Source organism: Eulemur rufifrons, chromosome 21, assembly GCF_041146395.1.
Source record: "Eulemur rufifrons isolate Redbay chromosome 21, OSU_ERuf_1, whole genome shotgun sequence".
NCBI classification, from domain to species: domain Eukaryota; kingdom Metazoa; phylum Chordata; class Mammalia; order Primates; family Lemuridae; genus Eulemur; species Eulemur rufifrons.
The window spans coordinates 6,629,017-6,649,709 of record NC_091003.1 but is presented as its reverse complement, the minus strand read 5'-3'; the positions used below and the strand labels follow the sequence as shown (position 1 = coordinate 6,649,709).

Here is a 20,693-nt window from a genome sequence, read left to right as displayed (position 1 = left end):
GGTAACCTTTCAGAGCTCTCTGTCATAATGTTGGACTCAGATTTTATTTTCTAAATAATATACTAAGTTGACATTAAATCAGTAGTGATTCTCCAAACTGTTTCTACTCTCATTTTTCAAGGTTTCACAAACTTTTTTTTTTTAAAGCTTAGCAGAGAAGCATACTGGAGTAATATATGATGTAAAGAGTAAGCCAGGTGCTGTGGCTCACGCCTGTAGTCCTAAACACTTTGGGAGGCCAAAGCACTTGAGGTTGAGACCAGCCTGGGCAACATAGTGAGACCTCCATCTATACAAAAAAAACTTTAAAATTAGCTGGGCATGGTGGCACACACCTGTAGTCCCAGCTACTTGGGAGGCTGAGGCAGAAGGAATGCTTGAGCCCAGGAGTTTGAAGTTGTAGTGAGCTATCATTGTGACACTGTACTCTAGCCCAGGCAACAGAGCGAGACTGTCTCAAAAAAAAAAAAAAACAAAAAAACAGTAGTGCAGCTACTTAATCTAGTTTGTGAGTCCAAGCATTTGTGTGGCAATTCTCATAAGATAGGGCAAATCTGTATTTACATTTTTAAGTTGTATTCAAGTAGCAAATATTTTTTGAGCACCTGCTTTGCAAATTAGAGCATCATCTCTATCAAATGCTATTCTATATCTGGGTATTTAAAAGTTTTTCTTAGCCCACTCAAGAAAATACTTGTAGGATGTTCTAATGTTGCTCTTGTAGGACTTAGTGTAAGCACAGAAAGAAGGAATTATACAGTGCATTTGTCAGATTTAAAGAAAACTAATTCAATTTTAAGTGACAAGAAACATTTTAATTGTATCTAGCTAGAAATACAAGCATATACCACACATAAATTTTATTACACAAATATGGAACTATATCAGACCAATTACACTGTTGTAAAAGTTACTGAGCAAAGCAAAATTACTTAATGACTTAATCGTGAATAACAATACTATCCTAATTATAGAGGACACACTTCACAACTCCTTCCCCCCCACCTTTGGCACAAATTAAATATACAAGACAAGACTATCAAGTTAACATCAGATGTTCTCCCTGTTCTTCGATTGACATTGACTGCATACACTTATTTAGTAAATCTTCTTCCTTTTTTTCTTCACTCATGTATGATTCGGAACCATTTGAAGAAACTGAAGGAAAAATAAGAGTTTATAATGTCTGTTTTGGAAATAAAGTTTTAAGTACAACTTTCAAAATGACCTAGCATATTAATAAGCTTGTAGCAAAGACAAATATTCAAGACTCTTGGTCCCCTCCATCTTCCCCCAGATATCTTACTCTTTAAAATAAGATACGCATGAGGCCAGGCATGGGGGCTCACACCTGTAATCCTAGTACTTAGGGAGGCCAAGGCAGGAGGATTGCTTGAGGCCAGCCTGAGCAAGACAGAGGCCCCATCTCTACAAAAAGTAGAAAACCGGCTGGGCGTGGTGGCTCACGCCTGTAATCCTAGCACTCTGGGAGGCTGAGGCGGGTGGATCGCTCAAGGTCAGGAGTTCAAGACCAGCCTGAGCAAGAGTGAGACCCCGTCTCTACTAAAAATAGAAAGAAATTATATGGACAACTAAAATATATATATATACAAAAAATTAGCCGGGCATGGTGGCGCATGCCTGTAGTCCCAGCTACTCGGGAGGCTGAGGCAGTAGGATCGCTTAAGTCCAGGAGTTTGAGGTTGCTGTGAGCTAGGCTGACGCCACGGCACTCACTCTAGCCTGGGCAACAAAGCGAGACTCTGTCTCCAAAAAAAAAAAAAAAAAAAAAAAAGTAGAAAACCAAGTGCAGTGGCATGCACCTGTAAGTATCAGCCACTCAGGAGGCTGAGGCAGGAGGATCACTTGAGCCCAGGAGTTTGAGGTTGCAGTGAGCTATGATGATGTATGTCACTGCACTATAGCCTAGGTGACAGAGTGAGACCCTGTCTCAAAAAGAAAAAATAGATATGCAGTATTATGTTCTAGCCAAGTTACTGTATAGCAAATTTTCTGTTACCAAGTCCTATATTCCATATTCCCATTGATTTTCAAAATCTTTTGGTTAGGGGAAAGTAAAAGTGGTCAGTTATATCTTCAGTGTCTCTCCATTTGCCTTTAGCTCTTTCTCATCTCTTCTGCTGGGGACCAACAAAGACCTCTCCCTTATGTGGGGTTTCTTCTGACTGTTCTTTTGGGAACCAGACTTACCTTCTCTGGTGCCCTTTCCTTCACTTCTTGGACAGGCATAGTATGATATTTATAGCAGAGCTGGGTGACACTGTCACAGTAATGGGATATCGATTCAGAAGTCTTAATTTTCCTACTTCCTACTTCCTTAACCACTACAATAATAACTAAGAAATGATTTAACTTCTGCTTAATCCTTTCCACTTTATCAATTCTGAGGAATTCTTCTGATCATTCAGTCTTTCTTCCTGTTCTGTTTCATTTTGCAGTATTCTGTACTTGTGGCAGAAGGATCCTTTATGCTGATCCTTCCAAAAACTGGATTTGTTTGAGTTGCACGAGTAAAATTTTGATAACATCACCTGCTTGGCTTGCCTCCACTGGTTTGTTGAATATCAAACAAAATGGTATACAGTAGGCCCTCCTTATTCATTGTCACTCTCTGTGATTTCAGTTACCCGAGGTACAATACAATAAGATAATTTAAGAGAGAGAGACCACATTCACTTAACTATTATGACAGTATATTGTTATAATTGTTTTATTATTTATTATTGATCTCTTAATGTGCCTAATTTATAAGTTAAACTTTATCATAGGTATGTATTTATAGGAAAAGACACAGTATATATCTGGCATCCACTGGGGAACACATCTCCTGTGGAAAAGGGGGAGGGGGGGCTACTGTAACTGATATAGCCCTTTGTAGACTACTAGACGCTATACAAAATATGTCATTCATCCAAAAGTGGCACTATCTCATAAAAAGAAGTGCTATGGCATAAAAAGTCATATTTCTAGCTCTAAAAAATTCTGACTCTAGTCCTAAAAAATTCTGACCTTGATATTGTAAATATCTTTATTTAGAATTGGAAATACCTTGAATCTTACTCCCGTGAGCAGTGTATTCTTTTAAATGAAAACATAAACTACATTTCATGTTTCATTTTGTATTTGGAGCAATAAAAAATCACATTCTAAATTTTTTGATATCTTCATAATAGAAATGAAACTATATTTGGTTTAATATTTTTCAAGTATATGATCTTCAAAAATGCCTATGTTTTTTAAAAGTCCACATTTACCTGGTTGCATGACCAGTTTGCCTGGTTTTCTAAAAATCTTCAGTGACTTACATCTTGTTTTAGATGCACATCCAGTTTTTAACCTATAAGAAAGGGAAATATCTTAATTGGAGCCAGCAAAGTGAACAGCTGCCTAGTGCTTGTGGAAGATCACACAAATTCTTTTTATTAGCTGCCATCATCACCAAAGAGAAATTTTCAGCCCCTAAATTCTCCTGTGATTTATTAACCATGAGATGCAAAGCTAATTGTTATAGAGTAGTTTGAATGCTCAAGGTCCTTAATCTCTTTTTTCCTTGCCTTTTTTATTTTATAGTATTCACCTGTGTAAAAGCAATCATATATTTCTCCTTTTGGATGTATTTGCATTATTTTTAATCTGAGTGAGAATCATATTGAAAAGGGCAGTAGTCCGTATCTCTAGCTAATTAAGACATTTTTACAGCTTCACAAAACGTGTTCTGAAAAAGTGGCATATTCTAATCAGCTCAGTAAAGAGAAAGTATTATCCATTTGCGCTTTTTGTTCAGCCTATTCTGAATTTAGCAAAGTGAACATATTAGGGAGCACAAGCTGTAATATCACTTAGCCTTTCAAATAAAATGGGTACATTTTCCCCCTTTCACACAATAAGAAACAGACCCTTCTTTGTTTCTGACTGGTCGCCAAAGGGAATGCTGCATGATCATTTCAGGTGCAGATGCAGCTGCAACGTCAGAAGGCCCTGAGTCCTCTCTCTCCAGCTGGTGTCGCCATGTAGTGCAGGGATAATGCTGTTTCTGTGAGTAATGAGAGCTGAGGCGGCTCCTGTGATGAGTGAGGACGCCTGTCATACAAATCACCTCTATTAGAAGACCCTCTCACTAATTATGAGAATGAGTGAGAAACCAACTGGAGGTGTACCTGCCTGGCTTCGGTGAGCTGCGCTGAATCACGTGCATATACTGCCTCTTCATTAACACCTTCAGATAGTTTGCATTGTACATCTTAGCAATACTGCACAGATAACGCTTCTGGATTACGGTGAGGTCTGGATGCTAAAAGATGGAGTAAGAGGATTTACAGTCTGCATTGTAGAACAGAAGTTGGCAATATTCCTTATCTGAAAGGATGAATGCTCAGAAGAGTTGTACCATCTGTACCTTTTACTTAAGCTAATTCAACCATGTTAACTTGGCCCAAAGAGAAAGAAATGGTCATTTAAACAGTGCAAGTGGCTCTGCTTGCCATTCCACTCAAGTGATTCAGATGCCCTATAAAGTTCAAGAACCCACTGCCTAGAGGAACAAGGAACGAGTGACTCTGCAGTTCTGTCATCGAGTCTTACTTCCTGTGTGCCTCTCAGTGTGGACATCTTGCCTCCTCAATATGACTTTTTTAGATATAACATACTACCTAAAAGCAACCCAGTTACTCAACTTAGTCTGAACTAAAGAAAGTCTCTTCTAGCACCGTAAGAATAACTGTGTTGGACACACTGAGGGATAGTAAGCTGGTCTGTGATCTAGGTAATTTTGACTGAGATTTCCATTGTACTTGCTGATTTTAGAATGCTCAGTTAAGATGCAAAACTCCACTATATATGTATGTATACATACACACAGGATTTACTTTACTGAATAAGTAGTAAATACAGGGAAAAGTCAAAATATTACAAAATTTTACCCTAATTTTCACATTGCCTTAGAGATGATACTTTTAGTAGTTATGATCTTCAATGAGTAGTGTAAGTCAACAGTTGTAAAATCCTTATTGTCATTTTCTTTACCTGCTTTCTTGTTATTTTGTAGTCCTTGAGGGAAATCTTTATGAGGTTGGGTTTCTATTTCTAAGATGGAACTTTCCTTGAGCATCTTTGTTGTTGGGGCATTGAGCTTCCTGAGTAAAGATACATTAGATTTGCAGCATCATAAAGCCCTGAAAGAATTCTTATGACAAGGGATCTATAACCCTTGCATTCCTTCTCAAGTTTATTGACTCCTAGATAACATGCTGGACATACCTTGTCATCTGCAGTGCCTTACCGTCCAAGTAGCTTATCTTTAGTAAAAAGTTCAGCTCTGAATACAAAGAGTACTGGTATTTAAATATTTCTCTGTTAGCATACCTTTAGAAAGCATGCATCCGTCATTGACTTAGGGATGTGAATTGTTTGAATTTGAGGAGTTTTCCATACCTCTTGTAGCTTGGCTATGTGTGAGTCCACTTTGTGTCCATCTTTGAGTCTATCTGTAGGCAAGGACATTATCACGGGAATTTCAGAGATGAAGATAAGTTCAAAATATTTAGATATTAAGATCTATATAGTTACATGTGTCCTGGAATAGTATTATTTCTATCAGACTATTCAATTTGAAGAGATTGTATGATATGCCATTTAGTTTTAGAGCACACAAACATCTAAGATATTTATAAATATTGTATCTATAACTATACATCATTACACATGGACTACATTATTTGGAACTCAGCTGAGATGCAAAATATTGACAGACTTTTTTAATCATGCCAGAAACATATTAAAGAGGAAATATAAATGCAGGATTTGTACTTTAAAGATTCACAACATTTTTCATATGACTTGAGTATATAGTTTTAAAAGTCTGTATTAGACTCAAGAAAGAATAATACAAATTTTATCCCTTTAATGATGTATCAAAATGGGCTTTGTAGAAATGTATCAAAATTTATTTTTACATAGCTTCAGTTATTTCAATGTTTTAATATGGATTTAGGCAGAATAAAAGAATAGCCTTGTAGTAAAAGTAAAAGTTGTGCTGGGCCTGGTGGCATGCCTGTAATCCTAGCACTTCCGGAGATCAAGGTGGGAGGATCGCTAGAGACCAGGAGTTCAAGACCAGCCTGAGCAATATAGCAAGATCCTGTCTCTACAAAAAATTTTTTAAAACATTAACTGGGTGTGGTGGTACACACCCCTAGTCCTAGCTACTCTGGAGGCTGAGGCAGGAGGATTGTTCGAGCCTAGGAGTTGGAGGCTTCAGTGAGCTATGATAATGCCACTGCCTTCCAGCTTGGATGACAGAGTGAGACCCTGTGTCTTAAAAAAAAAATCTAGATTCAATGCCAGGAGTTGGCTGTTATGTTTACATTAAATAATAGAATGAGACCTTAAGTCTAAATGTAGAGGGAAACAATAAAACACTTGTTGAATACTAGCCCTGTTTTCCTCCAATAATAAACAGCAATACACATTGTCCATTATAGATTTGTGAAGTATATTAAGTGTAAAAAAAGGGAAAAAAACCTTTATCCCACCATCTACTAGTAATTATTTTTAAACATTGTGATATATTGTCTTTCAGAGGTTTTACTAGGCGTATCTGTATTGTTTTTATTTCATTTTTTTAGAAACAAGGTCTCACTCTGTTGCCCAGGCTGGAGTGCAGTGGCACAATCATAGCTCACTGTAACCTCAAATTCCTGGATTCAAGCAATCCTGCCTGTGAACCTGGCATTACAGACACACATCACTGTGCCCAGCTAATTTGTTAAAAATTTTTGTAGAGATGAGGTCTTGCTATACGTTGCCCAAGCTGGTCTCAAATGCCTGGGCTCAAGCGATCCTCCTGCCTTGGCCTCCAAAAGCACTGGGATTACAGAGGTGAGCCATCTCTGTTTTTGTTTGAGTAGGGTCCTATGATATATAACCCTTTCATTTTTATTTGATATTTGTTTAGAAATTTTGCTTTCATATAACTGAACCAATCTACCTCATATACTGATCATTGTTAACATTTCTTCTTTTATTATTTCACTCTAAATATGGGATGGAATATATTGTGTTAATTCTGTTTTCTGTTTGTGTTTTGTTTATTTTTACATTTAACTGTAGTTGGTAAGAATTTTGATGAGAAATCTAAACTAATGAACCTACAGTGTAACACACATTAAAAATGGCCACATTATTTATTTACATATGTATATATGCCCATATATATGTGTGTATATTTTTTTCCCAGGTAACTGTAAAGAGTATACATTTTACAGGAAAAACAAAATGAGCCCAGTTTTATATATCACTGAATTTAAATGAAACATTTAAAAGCTACTATACCTACTATACTTTGAAGATACATACACACACATACACACACACCCCCCTCAGGTCAGTTAACTCCACCTCCTCTCCTAAGGGATAAAAATGCAATTAATGAGAGGCCTCTGGGAACTTGTCTTACTCTCTTAACTCCAGCAAAGAAGAGGTATTTGAAAGCTCTTTTATTTCAAATGAGAGAAAAATATCAGCAATGAGAAATATTTTATGTTCTTTGAAGCTGTTCAATTTAGAATTTTTCCTTTAATTATATATAAACCCCACGCTGTGCTTGGTGCTTTTCAACCAATATCAGTTATAAACACAGTCTTTTGGATTCATTGTTAATTTCAAAAATGTTTGATGTGAGATAGACTGTATTAACAGAAGAGAAGGAACCTGCCAGATTGCTCTTTGAAATCTTAAAGACTAAGTTCACCAGGGATGCTAATAAAGTCTATTTTTAAAACTCTATTGTATAAGTAGTTACAGGCAAATTAGATTCTCTGAACCACTTATTTATACGTATTACCTGCTTTATATTCAATACTCACCAGTACCTTTAGAATTCTGGTAATAAGAATGTTCAGCTGATCTGTTAAAAAATTATATAAATAATATGTAATAATTGACAGCTTTATAAGCACTAAAGAATGTATTTCAAATGAAAAAACTATTACATATGCTTTTTACTTTTCATGTTTCTATCAGACATAATGTTTTGCAAATTTTCACCTGTAATTCTGGTTAAATCCTAAAGGTTCCAAGATTTCTCAACGTGAGTTATCTGAGATTTTTCCATGATAGAAAGGATTTATTTTAGGCCAGATTTGCTCTTAATTTTATGGCTTGCTAATCTAATTCCAACAGTGAGCTCAATAAAATAGTTTGGGCTCCTGTGCTTTTTCCATGATATTTTCTTGCTGTCTTTATCTTTAATAAAGCCACTTGGGTATTGAAAAGGCTATCCTTTGAGTAGTACTTAAGGTGTGTTAGTCTGTAATGTTTCTAATTTTGTACAAGTTCTTTTTTTCTTTTCTCAAATTAAAACAAAACACACTTCCTTCCCTCTTCCTGCAATTTATTCACTGATCTCCTAGTAAACTAGGATCCAACAGTCGGTGAAGAACAGAACAGAAGACCGCATCCCATCTTTTCTAAGAAGTCTTCAGTAGCACCAGATATAAAAAAGATGGCCCTGGGTGCATCAGGGCCATCACTGTGGGCTGAATTGGGCAGCAAACGCCCTGCAGCTCGTGCTTTTAGAGAATAAAAGAAGGAGGCGAGGGGATATCGCCTCCAGCAGTGATTTCGGCAGCTACTTGCCTTCATCTAGGCACCGCAGTAAGAACCTGATCAAAATGAAATGGATTTATGAAGACGGGAACTTCAGTGAGAAAAAAATGTCAAGATCAAGGTGCCTTTTAACTACCAGTTACCAGCTGCATTATTTGCCAGAGCATTATCTAGTGGGCCCCATGCGTAGCTCAAGATAAACACGGTATGTTATGTCTAAAGAAATTCATTGTTAATTTAAATGATCCTGAAATGTCTATAAAGAAATTTACAAAGTTAAAAAAAAAAAACCCACAGAGTCAGTCATCTGTCAAATTGGCGAACAGAAACCCTCATTTGACAGAAAGGTGGCTACTGTCTCACACAAGGAACTGGTTTATAGACTTGGAAGCCCTCCATTAAGCTGGGTGACGTTTTCTATCTCCCCTGTCCCCCGCCGTCCTGGCCTTTTGTAGATTCAGCACCGTGGCCAGACGGCAATTTCCCCGGCAGGTTTCGCAGCGCCTCCTCAGGGCAGAAGGAAGCACGCAGGCGACTGTCGCAGTCACCGCGTCTTGTCAATACACCAGACGCTCCTCTCCCCTCAGCAGCCAGTCAGCCTCCATATTTCCCACCCTTTCCACAACAAAGGTTCTCCCCGCCTCTCCCGTGAGTGCATCGGGGACCAGATCGTGAGAGGAGAAGCCAGCCCCCCGCTCCAGTGGGCCTGCGACCCCGGGCGGGCGCCATTCTCTCGAACCCCCAGGGCCCCAGCCTCACCCGCCGCCGCCGCCCTCGGTCCCGGCCGCTGCGGGCGGCCCTGAGGAAGAGCTGCTCTCGGTCCAGTCGGACCCTGGGCCCCGGCCCGGCATCTCCGCAGTGCCCCGCCGAGAGCTGTATGCGGGAGAAGCTGTCCCCGTTCCCCGCGCCGTCAGCACGCGTGCGTCAGGCGGCGAGGTACTGGGGCTAAGAGGCGGATAGCGCCGGATTCTAGTCCCTTCCGAGGCCGTCCGGACCCTGCCCGAATAGCTTCGGGAGAGCGAGGGCAGCCTCGCGACCCCGAGTTAACTTCGGGGAGGGGTGGGGGGAGGGGTCTGTGATAGACTGCTCGTCTGCACGTCTGCATCTCTATGTGGGAGGAATGCGTCTCGGCGGGGAGATATACATGACCCTAAAACAAGAGGTGCCTTCCATCTCAGTGTTCCAGACTCGCAGCACATTTGCAAATCTTGGGTGTCACCATATAGGTCAAACGCCAGTATGCAAACCACGGACCAAAGCACCCGCCGCAGGGATGCTGAGCGTTGTCCGTTGACCCTTATTACCTAGGCAACCAGGCTTAGTGTGTATTCCAACTGCCGATTTTCGCCAACTACTTCTGCGCACGCGCAAGACTCCCTCCTCCACCCCCCCCCGCCCCCCCCGCCCCCCCTGCCCCCCCTGCCCCCCCTGCCCCCCCTGCCCTACGCCGTTATTTCCTCGGGACGAGTTTCTCATGAAGTTTGGCCTGTGAGATGCTCCGTAGTCAGAGGTGTGGCAGAACGGGAGACAGAAAAGGAATTGGGATTGGGATTGGTTCGCACTTCACGTTCCCGGAATTCAGTGGGCGTCGCGCGAAGGAGGGAGAGAGTGTGGCTGGAGACTCTGGTAACCCGGGGAGCAGACATGCCTCGTTACGCGCAGCTGATCATGGGCCCCGCAGGCAGCGGGAAGGTGAGGATTTGGGGAGAGTCGGAGCTCGTGGGAAGCGGGGGTTCGAGTCCCGAGGGAGGGACCGCCGGGTGTGTGTGCTGGGGACCCTAGAGACACGGCGCAACTCGCCTCTGCTGTTTCACTCCCCTTTTTGTTGTCTTAAAAGGGGGAGCAGTGATAGTTGTTAATATTTATTGAATACTTAGGCTCCCACCTCTTTTATTTCCATAACCACCCTGTGAGATAGATCCTGTTATTGCCATCTTACAGAAAATGAGACACAGAAAGATTAAGTTCTTTGCCCAGTATCGCACAACTAGTAAGTTACGGTCAGAATTTGAATCCAGTTTTCTAACTCCAGAATCCGGCCCTGTCTCGCTCCCAGGAGATTAAAGTGGGATCTCATTTAATTACTGTTTCTCAGAGCTTGAGACATGGACTTCTGAGGTGATTTTTGGTGGTACATGAACCTGCCATTAAGGAACATCGGAGGTCGGCGCAGTAGTTCACGCCTATAATCCCAGTGCTTTGGGAGGTGGAGGCGGGAGGATCGGTTGAGGCCAGGAGTTCATGACCAGCCTTGGCAACATAGCGAGACCCTGTCTCTACAAAAGAATAAATAAATAACAAAGGGAGAAAAATTAGCCGGGCATGGTGGCATATTCCTGTAGTCCTGAGGAGGCTGAAGCAGAAGATGGATCCCTTGAGCCCAGAAGTTGGAGGTTACAGTGAGCTATGATTGTGCCACTGCACTCCAGCCTAGGTGACAGAGTGAGACCTTGTATAAAAAAAAAAAAAAAAAAAAAAGATTATATATTGAGAAAGTTGTTCCTTTTTCAATTCTCTTTAAGTTCTTCACATTCAGGTGAAATTGTGCATGGTGCTAGTGTATCTTCACCACTTCTTTAATCTCCATGTTTTTCAGAGAGCAGGTCTTAGACTCAGAGCTTTTAATAAACACCTGTATTTAGCTAGAATTAAAATCATTTTAAAGTTTTATATGATTTTATAGTTACCTTGACATTATGGTAAATATAACTAGTTTTCTGTTTACAAATGAGAAATTTTTTTTTCTTGTAAACAAATATTAAGGGAATAATGTTGGGAGCATGCAAATGCAGTAGAAATAATGAAGATATTGATCAAATAACAAGTGTGGGAAACAGTCTGGAGCTGTTGTGTAACTTCAGTCTTTAACAAACACACTGTTCTAAGCCATTGTCCTATTCTGGGTACAAGACACATATATGTGATGAAGATAAGGCCCCAAAAGGGATGGAAAATCCTTCTGGTGGTGTAGAGGGTAGCACACTACCTGTTGCTCTACCTTCCCATGCCTTGTGACATTACAGAGCACCTATTGTGCCACCATGGTCCAGCACTGTGAAGCCCTCAACAGGTCGGTCCAAGTTGTAAACCTAGATCCAGCAGCAGAACACTTCAACTACCCCGTGATGGCTGGTAAGTCCCCATTTGAGCCTTCCCCCTCCTTCAGGAGCAGTAGGGTGGGGGAGGCAGTGAGTGCTGGCTGCTCAGCACAGAAGCTGAAAAATCAATAATTACAGTCTGGTTTTCTGGTTTTCTGGTTTCATGGTGAACAGCATGAGGCTAAGAGTCATTTGGTGACATCTGTTCATGGTGATGTGTGTATAACAGTATCCTTTCTTGGTCTCTGATGTAAGACTTATATGTGAGTGCACTCCTCCGTCAGCACCCTCCCCTTCTGTCCTTTTCATGCTTGGTCCTGCTGTAGTGAATCTGGTTTACTGCTGATCACTATAAGTGAGCAGGCTGGTGTTTTTAAAAATTCTTTTAATTTGTTCATTCAAGTGTCTGTTGAACACCTGTTTTATGCCAGACACTGGGGTTATATCAGAGAATAGGGCAAACACCATCCCTGCCCTCGTCACCCTTTTAGTGGGGGTGATAAGCAGTAAACAAAATGATAAACATGTTACAGAATGTGGTCAGGACTGCAGACAGGCAGATGAGAAGGACTAACCAGGAGACGTTGTTTCAGGTGGGGTGATCACGGACGGTGTCTCTGAGGAGGGGATTTTTGAGCCTAGACCTGAAGGGTGGTAACGTGCTCATGATGCTGGGGAAGGACCTTCCAAAATGAGGAACATCAAGGTTGATAAATAGCCCAGAGGTGAGAAGGGGTTTGGTATGTTCCAGAAAAGCACAGATGTCGGTGAGCAGAAGCGTGAGTGAGGGAAAGAAGTGGGTAGCAGTAGCAGGACATGGGAAGTTTAGATTTTATCCTGTCCACAGTGGAATGCCACTAGAGGGTTTTAAGCAGAGGAGAGGATTGACATCTGATTTGTGTTTTTAAAGGTAACTCAGGCTCTCACGTGACAAATGGACTCTCGGGAGTCAAGTGTTAGGCAGGGACCAGCAATGCAGCTATTGTAGCTGTCCTGGTGCCCACCATGACAGGGTGGTCGTGGTGGAGATGTAAAGAAGCGGACACATTCTGTTCATATTTTGCAAGTAGAATTAAGAGCATTTGATGGAGAATGGAACCAAGACAGTATAGGAAAGTGAGGAATCAAGGGTGACTTGTAGGTTTCTGGCTTGAGCTGTTGAAGTGCATGGTATCATTTACCAAGGAGGGGACAAGCCATGTAAGCTTTGGGGCAGTTGTCTTTGCACTGACTAAGCTGGAGATGTCTGGTAGATATCTAAGAGGTAATTGGATGTAATAGTCTGGAATTCAGAGTTGAGGGCTGGCCTGGAGGTATAAAGTCAGGGTCAGCAGCATTTAGCACATACAACCACAGGACTGGATGAGATCACCTGGGCAGGGGTCTGTGGTTAGAGAAAAGGACCCAAGACCGAGCCTTGAAGACCTGTGATCTTCAGAAGTCTGGTAGAGGAGGTGGAAACGGTTTGACAACTGGAGGGGACTGTGAGAGTAAGAGGAGGTTTAGTTTTAAGATTGGAGATGCTAACTGGGATATGCTTGTATGCTGAAGAGAGCAATCCAATAGAAAGAGAAACTGAAGATGCCAGAGAGAGTGAAAATAACTGCAGGAGTGACTGCCAGAATGAGGAGGGAGAGGGGATCCCGAAGAAGTGGGGGCTTTTGCCTTTGCTAGAAATGAGGTGTTTCTTTCACTGGAACAGGAGAAGGTGGGCAGTAGGCGTCATGTGGGAATATGAGAAGTTCTCTTTCCTTGGCTTTCGATTTCTGTTAATGATGTGTGGTGTGGTCGTCAGCTGAGAGTGTCTGCAAGTGGGTAGGGTTGGGGGAGGCAGATTGAAGGGAGGAGGAGATGTGAAATGCCCATCTTCTTTGAGAAAAGAGCATTGAATTACTTTGGGACTGTTTGGTTGCAGCAAACAGAAAGCACTCTAGCTAGCTTTAATAAAAAGAAGATTCATTAGAAGGAATGAGGGAACCTCTCAAAAAAGCTAAAAACAAGACTTTATGAGAGACTAGAACCATAAACACAGAAACAGGAACCAAGGCCAGCTTTCTGTCTCTGTCTTTTTCCTCCCCCTTACATACCAGCTTTCTTTGCTTTAGGATGCGTGTGACCCAGCAAGGCCCCTCCAATCCCTGGTTCATATCACTTTCTGGTCCAAGTGTTTTATTGACTGATGAGTGTCCTTGATTCATCCTTTTAGAAGACCAATTTTATTGTCCCAATTTGGGTCAGTTGTTTATCCCTGGGGGAAGGAGTAGGAAGATATCATCAGTATAAATTTGTGAATGAAGCTTAGTTCTATGTGAACAGAGATTGTAGGTTTGAACACAAAAATAGATAAAAACCTAGCCTGGGCATGGTGGTTCACACCTGTAATCCCAGCATTTTGGGAGGCTGAGGTGGGAGGATCTTTTGAGGCCAGGAGTTCAAGACCACCCTGGGTGACACAGAAAGACCCTGTCTCTACAAAGAAATTTAAAAAATAGCCAGGCGTGATGGTATGCACCTGAGTCCTAACTACTCAGGAGGCTGAGGCAGAAGGATCAGGATCACTTCATTTGAGCCCAGGAGTTCATGGCTTCAATGAGCTATAATTGCACCACTGTGCTTCAGTCTGGGCAACAGAGCGAAAGAAATCTTGTCTCTGAAAAAAAAAAAAAAAATTAAATAAATAAAAACCTAAGGTAGAAAATTCTAAATATTGATTTCCAAAAATTGATAAGAAAACCACACATGTATTATGAGTAGAGTTTTTTAAGCCCTTCCTATTGGTGATTTAGATATATAGTTCATACCCTTTGACCCCAAGATAAGGAAAGTGAGGCTCAGGGAGGTTAAGTAGCTTCTCTAGGATCATTATGTTAAGAAATGGTAGTTGGTTTTCTTTGGTTTTGTTTTACTTTTTTTGGAATAGGTAATACATATTCACATGGTTCAAAATGCAAAAGGCATAAAAGAGTAAGTATGCAGGAAAACATCTATCTCCATCCTAGCTGTGCATCCCAGCAATCAGCTCTCCTTGCTAGAGGCAAACAGTGTTACCTGTTTCTGGTGTGTCCTTCCATAGACAGTCTGTGCATATTAAATGCAATACATATATGCACTAAGTGTACATGGTGAACTTTTGTCTTTTTTTTTTTTTCGTAGTACAAATGATGGCATTCCTACACAGTTCTGCACCTTGCATTTTCTGTTTAACAGCATACCTGGGAGATTGTATTATAGCAGTACTTACAGAGATTCCTACTTTTTGTGGCTGCATGGTATTCCATTGTCTGGCTGTATAGTAATTTACTTGCTCAGTTCCCTATTAATAATTATTAGTCAGGATAACAATTTTCAAATGGACACTTATATTCTGGGGTCTGTCTGTCCCTTTCAGACATCCGGGAGCTGATCGAGGTGGATGATGTGATGGAGGATGATTCTCTGAGGTTCGGTCCCAATGGAGGATTGGTATTTTGCATGGAGTACTTTGCGAATAATTTTGACTGGCTAGAGAACTGTCTTGGCCATGTAGAGGACGACTACATCCTTTTTGATTGTCCAGGTAAGTCAGTAATTTCAATGTGTCATTTTCCTGGAAGTTGTGATAGTTGTCCTCAGTGGGAGAAAGTGGAGTGAGCATTTGTAGCTCTAAACTGTACTGCAGTCAGGTACCAAGCTCTCATTTGTTGGCTCAAATTCATTTTTTTTTTCTTTTTTTTTTTTTAACCTTTTTTTTTTTTTTTTAGAAATAGAGACAGTTTCCCTACCAGGCTGAGTCTGGAAATGAAAAGATATAAAAAAAAAACAAAAACAAACAAACAAAAAAAAAAGAAATAGAGACAGGATGTCGCTCTTGCTCAGGCTGGTCTGGAACTCCTGAGTTAAAGTGATCCTCCCGCCTTGGCCTCCCAGAGTGATAGGATTACAGGCGTGAGCCACTGTGCCCGGCCTCTAATTCATTTTTGAGTTTATCAAGTGCTTACTTTGTACACTGGGAATACCATAGAGAGCGTGGCAGCCGTATTCTCCGCCCTCAGGGAGCTCACAGTCCAGCAGAGTTCTAGACAGTATGAACAAAAATCACCCAAGTGATATTTAATATTCATTTTGACAGGTATCTTATAGGAATAGCACAGATGGTCACATAGCAGGGAGGTTAGGAAGGCTTGTGATCCAGTGTGGCCTTTAGGCTGGGCCGGAGAGTGAAAGTAAGGGAGATAGTGGCCCAGGCAGAGGGTACAGCATGCTGACACTGGTGGCAGGAAGGAACAAGGCGGACTGCAGGCACTGAAAAGGCTGGTGTGGCTAAAGCATCATAAAGAGGAAATCAGCCAGGCACAGTGGCTGAGGCAGGAGGATTCACTTGAGCCCAGGAGTTCAAGGTTGCAGTGAGCTATGATGATGCCACTGCACTCTAGCCAGGGAGACAGAGTGAGACCCTGTCTCAAAAAACAGAAAATAAAAGAATAAAAAAAATATATAATATTCTTGTAATGTTCTTTATGTAGGTCAGATTGAGTTGTACACTCACCTGCCTGTGATGAAACAGCTGGTCCAGCAGCTGGAACAGTGGGAGTTCCGAGTCTGTGGAGTTTTTCTTGTTGATTCGCAGTTCATGGTGGAGTCATTCAAGGTCTGTGGATAAATCTGTTATAGATTTTTCAGTCATGGGTACAAGTAGATGACAGTCTCCTTTAATTTTGGGATTCTGGACATTTCACAAACTATTCCAGAGTTATTTAGTATCTCTTCTCATTAAATTATTATGATAATTATTTTTAACGCAAAAATAGTAAATTATGATATAATAGATTTGGGGGAACTGCTTACCAAAAAAATTGAGGCAGATGGCTATTTTATAAAATAAATAGTCTGTTTTTAATTTTCTTTTTTTTTTTTTTTGAGACAGAGTCTCACTCTGTTGCCCAGGCTAGAGTGAGTGCCGTGGCGTCAGCCTAGCTCACAGCAACCTCAAACTCCTAGGCTCAAGCGATCCTCCTGTCTCAGCCTCCCGAGTAGCTGGGACTACAGGCATGCACCACCATGCCTGGCTAATTTTTTCTATATATATATATTTTTTTAGCTGTCCATATAATTTCTTTCTATTTTTAGTAGAGATGGGGTCTCGCTCTTGCTCAGGCTGGTCTCGAACTCCTGAGCTCCAACGATCCGCCCACCTCGGCCTCCCAGAGTGCTAGGATTACAGGCGTGAGCCACCGCGCCCGGCCTGTTTTTAATTTTCTGAGGACCTTTTGTCCAGTTTATGAACTATGTATATCAAATTTTATTAATAGCTCTTGAGGAATATTAAATGGGAATAGTAACACTGTCTAAATTGATATTGATGATCACTGTAGATTAAATCTACATTTTCCACCCTATCCTTGAGAACCAGGGGTCAAGCATCTGCTTGAGGAACAAGGGACAGTTTTTCTTTATTACTTGTTGGTTTTTTGTTTTTGTTTTTGAGACAGTCTCACTCTGTCGCCCTGGCTAGAGTGCAGTGGCATCATGGTAACTCACTGCAACCTCAAACTCTTGGGCTCAAATGATCCTCCTGCCTCAGCCTCCCAAGTAGCTGGGACTATAGGCACACCTCCACACCTGGCTAATTTTTTCTATTTTTGGTAGAGACGGGGTCTTGTACTTGCTCACGCTGGTGTCGTCATAGCTCACAGCAACCTCAAACTCCTGGGCTCAAGTGATCCTCCTGCCTCAGCCTCCCCAGTAGCTGGGACTATAGGCTCACGCCACCATGCTTGGCTAATTTTTTCTATTTTTAGTAGAGATGGGGTCTTGGTCTTGCTCTTGCTCAGGCTGGTCTCCAACTTCTGAGCTCAAGTGATCCTCCCAGCTCAGCCTCCCAGAGTGCTAGGATTACAGGTGTGAGCCACTGCACCCAGCCAGTTTTTCTTTAATATTATCAATAGCATTTCTTTTACTTAAGCAAGTTTTGTTCCAGTGAGGAGTCAAAGCCTCTCTTTATGCAGAGACCAAGTAACTTTGTTGGCAACAGTTGATTCATCTTCCCTTTTCTGTTTCCTCCTTCAGTTTATTTCTGGCATTTTGGCAGCCCTGAGTGCCATGGTCTCTCTAGAAATTCCACAAGTTAACATCATGACAAAAATGGATCTGCTCAGTAAGAAAGCGAAAAAGGAAATTGAGAAGTGAGTTCACTGTTTTTCTGTTGTTATCAAATCTCAACTGCAGAGACAAACCTTCTGTTTTATTTAGATGTGAGGTTTGGTGAATCTATAAATCTAGTTTCCTGATTTATTTTTCCTTTTATTCATCAGTCCTCTCTGTCTTTTAAAGATTTCTAGATCCAGACATGTATTCTTTGTTAGAAGATTCTACAAGTAACTTAAGAAGCAAAAAATTCAAAAAATTGACTAAAGCTATATGTGGACTGGTAAGCTTTTTATATTTAGTTTTTTCTAAATGACCTGGTCAAGTGTTTGCCCACATCCAGTCATAGGGAGGCGCTGTTGTAATCAGAAGTACAAATGATTGTAAAACTCAACTATAAGTTGAAAATTATGTTTTTTATACAACTTCAGAATAAACCTTTCTTGAAATCCCCAACTCGTAGATTGATGACTACAGCATGGTTCGATTTTTACCTTATGATCAGTCAGATGAAGAAAGCATGAACATCGTATTACAGCATATTGATTTTGCCATTCAATATGGTGAAGACTTGGAATTTAAAGAACCAAAGGTAATTTCTGATTCAGGGTGTCTATTGGCTTTTGATAATAATATTTGTCATCACTCACTGGCCTCCTGCAAAATCTAGGCAACTCCTTAAATTCATTTTTTGTTTGGGTGGTTTTTTGTTTGTTTGTTTTCTGAGACGGGGTCTCACTCTGTTGCCCAGGCTAGAGTGCAGTGGTGTCATCATAACTCACTGCAACCTCAAACTCCTGGGTTCAAGCGATTCTCCTGCCTCAGACTCCTGAGTAGCTGGGACTACAAGCATGAGCTACCACGCCCAGCCTAAATTAGTTTTTTGTCTTAGTGGTGGCAGTTACCTGGGCTTTTCTGGGTGATCTCTGAAATTGACACCTATGCTCAACAAGTGGTACCAGTTTTACTCCACCTTTCATTGAGGGGATATTACTGAGTTAAGTCTCTTTGTGCTCAGAGTTTGGGTGTATGTGCCAAGAGGAGATAAAATCCAATAGAATTTAGGCTGCCCTCACATATGTCATATAGTTGGAAAAATCCTATCAACCATGCCTTTTCTTACTATTAACAATTACCTATGAGCAACAGCTGGAACTGGTGCTGGGTATTAGTTCCATATAGAGCATTACCTGAAAATATTTAAACACATACTAGTTCTAACTGAGGGGAAATGAGTGTGTTTTCTATTTTGTGTTTCCTTTGTGTCAGGAACGTGAAGATGAGTCTTCCTCTATGTTTGATGAATATTTTCAAGAATGCCAGGGTGAATGAAGAGTTTACTGAAAAGTAATTGGATATGAAGAGCTGTGGCCACACTAACAGAACCTTCTCTTCGAAGGATGCAATGGTAGAAAGCTATATATTTTAATGAAAAAAAATAGTACTTGGCTGTTTATCAGCAGTATGTCTGAATCAAGTTCTGAATTATTCTGAAACTGCTGCTGTTTAAAGTAGAATCTTTTAGTATTATATCAACAGCATCAATTTAGATTTTAAAAGTCAAAATAGAAATGATTGCACATAGGATTGTATATAATATAAATTAGTACCTGTGCTAGAGTTAAGGCCAGTCTAACCTTATTTTTACTGTTTGTGGTGTTTTGAGGGGGCAGGAATTATTGTAACATGTACATATGTATGTCCAAGGGAAAAATCTGGAAGGATATAGGTAACACCATTGATGAACAATGATTTTAATCACAAGAAGATAAATTTGTATCTTACCGTTTTCCTACACTGAAAATATATTATTTATATAATTAAAAAATTAAAAGTAACTATGTTTTGAGATATATATGTGTGTATGTATATATATGTGCGTGTATATATGTATGAAACAGAAAGGTAGCACTAACATTTCATTACACTGTTATTTTCCAGGCAGAATTTTAAATCCTCAGGGCAAATTTCTGAATAAATAAATCTCCCCAAGTGTCAAAATGTAGGCAGTGATTGTTTTTAGGAATGCAGTTTATAGTCCCTGAGCATTTAAAAATGTCTACACCCCTTGAATAATAACAAATACACACAAAAATACAAAAGACGTAATTTTTGTTTGTAACTTCTTGCCACATTCATTGAATTGTTCAGTATTTCTAGGTTCATTTGTTTTGGGTGTGAAAGCAGGCCCCAGGGAATAGTAGTCTGTCAACTGGCACCCGTCATGCTCCAGGCCCTACTAAAGCAAGGCTGAATCTCGTATATTAAGGCATTGTGCAAGGAAGCATTTTGCATAATCTTTCATTTAATCCTCATAACAGGCCCAGCCTCCATTGGTCATCTGGTGACAGATTTTCCAGCTGATACAAATTAAGCCCTTATAGAAAACCTGCAACTCAGGTTAAAGTTTTAATTCTTGGGCCTAGATAGCAGAAGTACACATGCAGTGTTGAATTTGATCCATTTTAATTAAAGAAGCAAAATGTGAGGACCCATGGGGATCAGTGGTAGCTTGTGCCTGGGATCTAGGCTAGAGGGAAGAGTCGGGTATCTATACCATGGTGCATTGGTGTGAGCTGTTCTCACAGGGCCAATCAGGGAAGAACGTGATGAGTAGGCAACATGGGGATGTGCTGGGCTGCTAGAGGACTTTCCTGTGACCCTTAGAGCATGGTAAGTGTGGAAACACCTGATCTCCCAGTGTCACTAATTCTTAGAAACTTTATTGTCACGTGGGAGAAGAAAGAAGAGGAAACTTTTTACTTGCCTTCCTTACTACTCCTCATGTACCTCCCTCCCTTAGCTTCTGAAGAGTCTGGTATGTGCCTGTAGGGGAGAAGTGAAGGG

The 20,693-nt window shown here is 40.8% G+C and overlaps 2 protein-coding genes across 3 annotated transcripts; one reads left to right on the top strand and one right to left on the bottom strand.

The window, feature by feature from the left end:
- Nucleotides 1–1,039: 1,039 nt before the first annotated feature.
- FAM216A (family with sequence similarity 216 member A) lies at nucleotides 1,040–9,514 on the bottom strand. Its single transcript, XM_069497391.1, has 7 exons — nucleotides 9,385–9,514; nucleotides 7,884–7,924; nucleotides 5,383–5,504; nucleotides 4,183–4,312; nucleotides 3,918–4,101; nucleotides 3,276–3,358; nucleotides 1,040–1,158 (listed from the first exon to the last, which is right to left on the bottom strand). Exons 1-7 carry the CDS (start codon nucleotides 9,474–9,476, stop codon nucleotides 1,040–1,042), a joined length of 771 nt encoding a protein of 256 aa, XP_069353492.1. The 5' UTR covers nucleotides 9,477–9,514.
- Nucleotides 9,515–10,245: 731 nt separating this feature from the next.
- On the top strand, nucleotides 10,246–19,625 carry GPN3 (GPN-loop GTPase 3). 2 transcript variants are annotated; one of them, XM_069497203.1, is made up of 9 exons: nucleotides 10,246–10,344; nucleotides 11,118–11,120; nucleotides 11,649–11,757; nucleotides 15,112–15,279; nucleotides 16,226–16,350; nucleotides 17,769–17,884; nucleotides 18,033–18,129; nucleotides 18,310–18,438; nucleotides 19,116–19,625. In XM_069497203.1, exons 1-9 carry the CDS (start codon nucleotides 10,270–10,272, stop codon nucleotides 19,176–19,178), a joined length of 885 nt encoding a protein of 294 aa, XP_069353304.1. In that variant the 5' UTR covers nucleotides 10,246–10,269; the 3' UTR covers nucleotides 19,179–19,625. The 2 variants fall into 2 exon arrangements, with proteins under 2 accessions (XP_069353304.1, XP_069353303.1); XM_069497202.1 differs by lacking the exon at nucleotides 11,118–11,120 and having other exon boundaries at nucleotides 10,246–10,317.
- The last annotated feature ends 1,068 nt before the right edge of the window (nucleotides 19,626–20,693 follow it).

Coding starts and splice junctions, on each gene's coding strand:
- FAM216A (XM_069497391.1), bottom strand. CDS start 9,476: ATGCCGGGCCGGGGCCCAGGGTCCGACTGGACCGAGAGCAGCTCTTCC. Junction 5,505..7,883: donor CCAGAATTCTAAAGGTACTG/GTGAGTATTGAA, acceptor CCTTGCCTACAG/ATAGACTCAAAGATGGACAC. Junction 4,313..5,382: donor CGGATGCATGCTTTCTAAAG/GTATGCTAACAG, acceptor TCCATCTTTTAG/CATCCAGACCTCACCGTAAT.
- GPN3 (XM_069497203.1), top strand. CDS start 10,270: ATGCCTCGTTACGCGCAGCTGATCATGGGCCCCGCAGGCAGCGGGAAG. Junction 15,280..16,225: donor CATCCTTTTTGATTGTCCAG/GTAAGTCAGTAA, acceptor TTCTTTATGTAG/GTCAGATTGAGTTGTACACT. Junction 18,130..18,309: donor CTAAAGCTATATGTGGACTG/GTAAGCTTTTTA, acceptor CCCAACTCGTAG/ATTGATGACTACAGCATGGT.